This window comes from Tetrahymena thermophila (assembly GCF_000189635.1).
Source record: "Tetrahymena thermophila SB210 genomic scaffold scf_8254723, whole genome shotgun sequence".
Lineage (NCBI taxonomy): Eukaryota > Ciliophora > Oligohymenophorea > Hymenostomatida > Tetrahymenidae > Tetrahymena > Tetrahymena thermophila.
Window position 1 is genome coordinate 1 of NW_002476488.1, and position 6,779 is coordinate 6,779.

At 16.2% G+C, this 6,779-nt stretch overlaps 2 protein-coding genes across 2 annotated transcripts in view; one reads left to right on the plus strand and one right to left on the minus strand. All coding sequences in view use genetic code 6, as the record gives it.

Moving 5' to 3' along the window:
* Positions 1-326: 326 nt before the first annotated feature.
* Positions 327-5,666, minus strand: TTHERM_01491730 (kinase domain protein, putative; the record flags this gene model as incomplete). The annotated part of the gene is made up of 12 exons (XM_001011762.3): positions 327-420; positions 559-648; positions 771-860; positions 948-1,037; positions 1,185-1,274; positions 2,714-2,803; positions 2,899-2,988; positions 3,080-3,169; positions 3,312-3,401; positions 3,687-3,776; positions 3,866-3,955; positions 4,756-5,666. 12 exons carry the CDS (start codon positions 5,664-5,666, stop codon positions 327-329), a joined length of 1,905 nt encoding a protein of 634 aa, XP_001011762.3.
* A 788-nt stretch (positions 5,667-6,454) lies between these two features.
* The window catches only part of TTHERM_001491731 (hypothetical protein), a gene marked incomplete at both ends in the record, with an annotated part of 503 nt that continues 178 nt past the window's right edge, over positions 6,455-6,779 (plus strand). Inside the window, 2 exons of the mRNA XM_012796472.1 lie at positions 6,455-6,470; positions 6,761-6,779. The exon at positions 6,761-6,779 is cut by the window's right edge and continues 178 nt beyond it. Of these exons, the coding sequence (XP_012651926.1) occupies positions 6,455-6,470; positions 6,761-6,779 (35 nt within the window). The remainder of the gene's footprint in view (positions 6,471-6,760) is intronic.

The window sequence follows — 6,779 nt, forward strand, 5'->3', positions numbered from 1 at the left end:
ACCTTTTAAATAAACAAAATAATAGATTTTTTTTTTAATAATACTGCTATTTAAAAAAATAAATATAACTAACTATATTCATTTGGATGCTATATTACTTAAATATATCATTTATATTAATGTATCATTATTCTTAAAATATTTTGGAAAAAGTGAATGAATTTTAATAAAGTACTATTTATTTGGCTTCTCTCGAATTAATTAATTATTAATTTAAATATTTTTAAAATTTATCTTAAATTGAAATTACAACATAAAATTAATTAATAAATTCATAACATACATTTTATCTTAGATTTATAGATAACATAAAATATCAAATAATATCAAATTTCTACAGTAATTTCTTTTGCGTTCTTCAAAGTATTTTTCAATTAATCATAGATTACTTTCTATTCTCCTTAAGATAAATTATTTTGCCTAATAATAAATAAATATTCATTAATTATTAGAAAAGAAGAATAAAATAAAATAAAAATAACAAGAGTTAAATTATTTTAAAAATAAATAAAAATGATTGATTAAATAATTATATTAATTGCTTCATAAATTAAATACCTAAGAATTAGAGTTAAATTAGTGATATTCTAACACTTTTCTAAAGCTGAAGCTATTATTTTAGCTAAATCAAGATTAACATTAGACTGACTATTAAATTAAATAATTAAAATTAAGATAAATGTATTGAGAATGAGATATAAAAATAATTTTAATATTATTTTTAATAAAATAAAAAAAATTAATTCCTTATAAAATATATTTAATTTTACCTGAGATAAAGATTTAAATTTGTGATTTTCTGGCACTTTTGCAAAGCTGATAGAATTAACATAATTCCCTCTTGTTTTATGTTAGTGTAACTAATAAATATTAATTAATAAATTAATTAAAATTAAAGTTTATTAAAATAATAATAAAAAAATTAGAAAATATAAAAAATAAATTACGAAACGCATAGAGTTAAATGAGTAGTATTCTGATATTTTTTTAAAGATTCTGAAATTTATCTGATTCCTTCTAACTGAAGATTATTCTGTCTAAAAAATAAATAAAGAAATAAATAAATAAATATGTTTCAGCTTAAAATGCAATAATAATAAAATTGATATTTACTTATGAAATAAAGATAGATAAAGTAAATAATTAAAATAGACAAAAATATTATTAATTAATAAATGAATTACCCAAGATATAGCTTTAATTAATTAATATTCTAACAAGATTCTAAAGACTATACAATTGCGATAGCTCCTTGATCTTGGATATTATTTGTCCTAATTACATAAAAATAATAATGAATAATTTAATTAATTAATTACTTACTCTATTTCTCAATAATTTATTTTATTAAAATTTTTAATGAAAAATTTGGATGTACATAAAAATATTAATTGATTTTATTTCTATTAAAAATTAAAAATGTATAAAATAATACCAAATATTTAATATTTCAAAATTATTTTTTATCAATCAAAAAATAAGAATTTATTTATATGTTTATGAATTAATTAATTAATATATTTGTTTTTAATATAAACACAATTAACTAAAAATTAAGTTAAGTAAGTAAGTTAGTTAGTTAGTAAGTGTGATTTATTGATTGATATATTATTAATCTAATTGTAAATAATTTATTTTTTGTTTAGAAATAAATTAGTTTTTTTTATTAGGCATCCTCTTCCATTTAAACGAAATATTCATATTAAAGCAATATCAATAAATGAAGAAGTTGATTCACATATAAATTTACATTATTATTTTATCATAAATTAAAATCTAACTGGTAACCATATAATTCGCAAATTTTTGAGAGAAATTTTGCTAGTTAGAGGATTTATTTTAGTGATTTTTGAGAATTATGAAAAAATAAAAAATAAATTAATAAAAAATATTTATTAAAGATTTATATTTTTTCATTAATAGAATGAAATCTTGCATTTTCTATTAATTATTTGAAGAAATTTATGAATAACCTGTATGTTATATAGCTAGCTAGCTTTCCTTAAAGTATACTTTTATCTTTTTAAAAATCCTTTAAAATAATTACAAGAACAAACAAATTCAGTATGAAATTTTTAAATATTCTCTTTGAGTTTTTGAATAAGAATAACTTTTCTGGTTCTTATTTGCTAGCTGCTCTCTAATATTTAATATTGCTTTGCTTTATATCTTAGTATTAATTCATATTTTTTAAAATAATACAAAATTTTTATTTTAAAGCTATTTTAATACTTAATTACTAAAACTTGTTTAATTTTTAATTATCCTCTATCATTTAAGCTAAATAATAATTTGATATTATTTAGTTTGATATTAATTGATTAAATATACATACCTTACTTTTTAAACTAAAAAACAAAAAATATTATATTCTTATAAATCTACTAATCTAAATTTTTTAATATTTAAATTTTTATATGGTTGGTGTAAACAAATATTTCAAGTTAAAGAAATTCTATTACTATAAAATATTTTTTAAAATGAAAAATATAAATTAATTATATCCTTAATTCTAATTTTTAACTTAATTAAATTTTTTTTAAGAAAATGAGAGCTTGTTTAGCAAATATATTTTAAATTATCAAATAATTTAATCATTTATAAGCTATCAAAATAAATTTTATAAATTTTGAAAAAAATAAAATAAATTTAAGATTATAAATAAATTACAAAATAGTATTAATTCCTACATTAAATTTTAAAAATTAATTACTAAAAATTTAGACGTAGATAAGTGATTTTCTAATTATTTTTTAGAGAAAGTGCAATTAGATTTGCTCCTTGATACCCAATATTATTATTACTAGGATAAAAGAACAAATTAATTAATTAATTTAATTTTTTTAAATTATAAAAAAATATTTTATAAAAAATAATAATATTAAAAGAATCAATTACTAAAGGTCTAATTCTAAAGATGTAAGATTTTAAGATTTTAGTAATAATTAAGCTAGATATTTTGCTGCTTCTTCATTTAAATTATTTGACCTAACAAATAAATAAATTAAATTAATTTAAATATAGAAAAATGTAAAATATAAAAATTAAATAAATGATATTAAATATAAAAAATAATTACCCAAGATAAAGAGTTAACTGAGTAAGATTCTAATAGTTTTATAATGATTATGTAATCTATTGAACTGCTTCTAAATTTAAACTATTATTGCTAATTAATAATAAAATATAAAATAATGTAAATTTATAATTATAATTCAAATCAAATTAAAATAAATTAAGAAATATTAAATACAAATATAAAAAATATATAAAATTAAAGAAAATTAAAAATAAAAAGATTAATTAATTACTTTAGATATAGCTTTAGACTGTTCATTTTATGAAGTTTTTCTAAAGATGTAGCAATATATTTAGCACCTTCTAATTTTAAATTATTCTACCTAATTAATTAATAAACAAAATAAAATAAAAAAATATTTAATAAAAAAAATAATAAATATATTTATTAGAAATAACTTAAACAAAAAACAAACTTTCACTCAATATAATTTCCAAAAATTAAATATAAATCTTATTAATATTCGTGTATGTAGCCTTGAAAAAAGGCAGTACCTTAGGGTACTATATATATAATAATAATATATAAAATAATTTAAATGTCTAATTATAATACAGATAAAATGAAAATTAATTAAGAAATATTAAATATAAGATTAATTAATTACTTTAAAGATAGTGTTAAGCTATTTATTTGATGGCATTTTTGTAAAGATGTAGCAAAATATTAAACACCTTCTAATTTAAAATTATTCTGACTAATTAACAACAAAATTAAATTAAAAAAGATTTAATAAAAATATAAAGGAATATTTTAAAAGTAAATATAATAAAATTAATTCAATACCCTAAATCTAAAATTAGACTTGAAATATTCTAACACTTTTCTAAAGCACCAGCTATTTATTTAAGTTATTCATCTTGAATATTTTTGTTCCTAATTAATAAGAGATAGGTTTATTTAAAAACCAAATAATAAAAATGGAAGCATATTTATTCATCTTTTAAAATGAGAAATTTCTAGGAGTAATCGATTTTTAAAAAATAAATCTAAGAAATAATTGACTTTGAAATAAATAATTTGATAAAAAATTAAAAATATAAAAATTTAAAGATTTAAAATCAAATTAACAATAAATAAATAGTAAAATAAATAAAAATGATAAAGAATATTTATTTATTTGAATAGTAATTTTACAAAGCTAAATTAAATTTTTTTGTTTTTATCATAAGATTAAGATATTACTATTTAACTCCAAATATTATAAATTTTCAGTTTCAAGGTATGGTTATTAAAAAAAATAAAGTCTTTTTTTAAAGAAGACTCATATACATGAAGTATTTTTTACTAAATTAGATATATTGATTGAAAATATACTATAAAAACAAAAGAATAAAGTATTTTTCTTTAAAAAATTTAGCATTTTATTTAATTTCAAGTTAAAAAATTAATTTTATTTTTAAACAAGCAAAATAATATATAAAATAAAAATTAATTGTCTAAAAATTTATTTGCATTTAATTTTATTTATTTATTTATTTTATCAACTTTAACTTAATAAAAAATTTTTTTAAAGAAAATAAATAAATTTAAAAAATTTTATATTTTTTTTTCTATTAAATTTCTCTAATATGATAAATAAATTAAGGGGGAAAAATATAGAAAAAATATGATTTTTATAAAATTTAGTTTCTCATAAATGAATTTGAAATAATTAAATAATTAAATTAAATTACCTAAAATGCAATTCTATATTTTAGAAATTTTAAATTTTGTCGAGATCTTAGAGTGAGAAAATTTAAATTTTTTTGTTTTAAGCTAGTTAAATGTTTTATGATACTGCAATCATATTATTTGAAACAACTTTTGGCATCTCTAATACTTCTAACTCAATCTAATTTATTTAACTATTTCTTTAATCATGTGAATTCTGTGAAACCTGCAAGATATTCCTATTTTCTTAGGCTATTGAAAAATCGTTAATTTAATTGATAAGCTGAATAATTTAATCCTTTGTTTAGTTTTGAGAAACCAAATCTACTTTATAATTTTTAAGTGTTTCAAGAGAATTATGCATTTATTCCTTATAAACTTCTTGTTTTTCAAGGTTTTCTTTTACAATTTGAGAAAATGCTTTATTTTAATTGTCAAAGTCTTGGTATTAATTGAGTATGATATCTTTAAGTTTTTCTTTTTAAGAAATTCTATTGTATAAATCCAATGGATATTCAAAACTATCGTATCTCTTTTAGATATTCATTAATGAATCTTTTTCCTTCTTGTCAATCAGTAAATTAATTTCATGTTTGAAAAGCTTGTAAAAATTTTGAACAACTTCGAGGTATTAATTTAATAATTCATCTTTTTTAGGCATTTGCATAAGTTATTCATAGATCTTTGAGTCATCCAATATGGGCCATCCTTTAAAGAAGGTTGAACCATCAAGTACACATTTCAGAGGAAGAAATTTAATTAATTGACCTTATAGACAATATATGCACTTGAGCATTTGTTCATTTGAGTAGTTATCTACTTACAAAATATCCAACCTTTGATCATGAATATTGCATTTTTATCTATAATTATTTAAGATAAACATTTCATTGAAATTATTATCAAAAATATTGCTATTTTATATTTGATCCATTTTATTTTTTCTTAATAAATGCTTTTTCTTTTTTTTCTTCAAAAAGATATTTTTTAATTAATTAATTAATTATTATAAGATGAAAAAGTTTTTTCCTTTTTAAATTAAAAAGAAAAAAATAAAAGTGTTTTATTTTGTTTAAATTAAATTTTGACCAATAAGAAACTAACAGAATTTTATTTAATTAAAATAGATAGATAAGTGAAATAGAAAAAATGAAAATGCTAATAAAACTAATAAATTCTTAATCTATAAAATAAGAAGAATCTATAAAGAGCTGCGTTAGTAGATTTAAAATAGAAAATAATTTTTTATAAAAAAATATTAAAAAAATAAGAAAAAAAAACATTATTTTTTTTCTCATTTTAAAATTTTAGATTTTAAATTGTCTAATTTCATTTATTTTTAATTATGCTCTCTAAGTTTAAAAAGTCTTTCTTCAAAGCTATAATTTTGTTTATCTTTTAATGTTTATTTTAATTTTAATTGTAATATTTTTTCTATTTAAAGTATACCATTATTTATTGTAATTTGAATTATTGATGATAATATATCTATTGATCTTTAAATTTTACCTTATTTTCTAAATCTTTGAAGTGAAAATTTAAAATTGGGGAGCAAATTATTTATTATAATTAATAATTAATTAAAGGTCTTTGATCTTCAATTTTACTTGATTTAATACAAATATTTTAAGGTATAAAAAATAATAATTGAAGAATTTTTAAAAATAAAAAGAATAGATATATTTTTTAATAATAGCTGCTTATATAATTATATCAATTTAGATGCAATATAAATTAAGTATGTGATTAAAATAATATATTAAAATCTTTTCTTAAATTTAAATTAACATATAATTTATTAATTAATTCATAACATTCATTATTTAATTATAACATAAAATCTAAAATATTATCAAACTTTAACAATGATTTCTTTTGCATTCTTCAAAGTATTTCTTAATTAATCTTAGATTGTATTCTTTTCTCCTTCAGACAAATTATTTTTCCTAATTATAAATAAATATTTCTTAAAATTTAGAAAAGAAGAATAAAAAATAAAAATATTAATAATTTTATTATTTTTTAAAGTAAATAAAATTTAATTCAT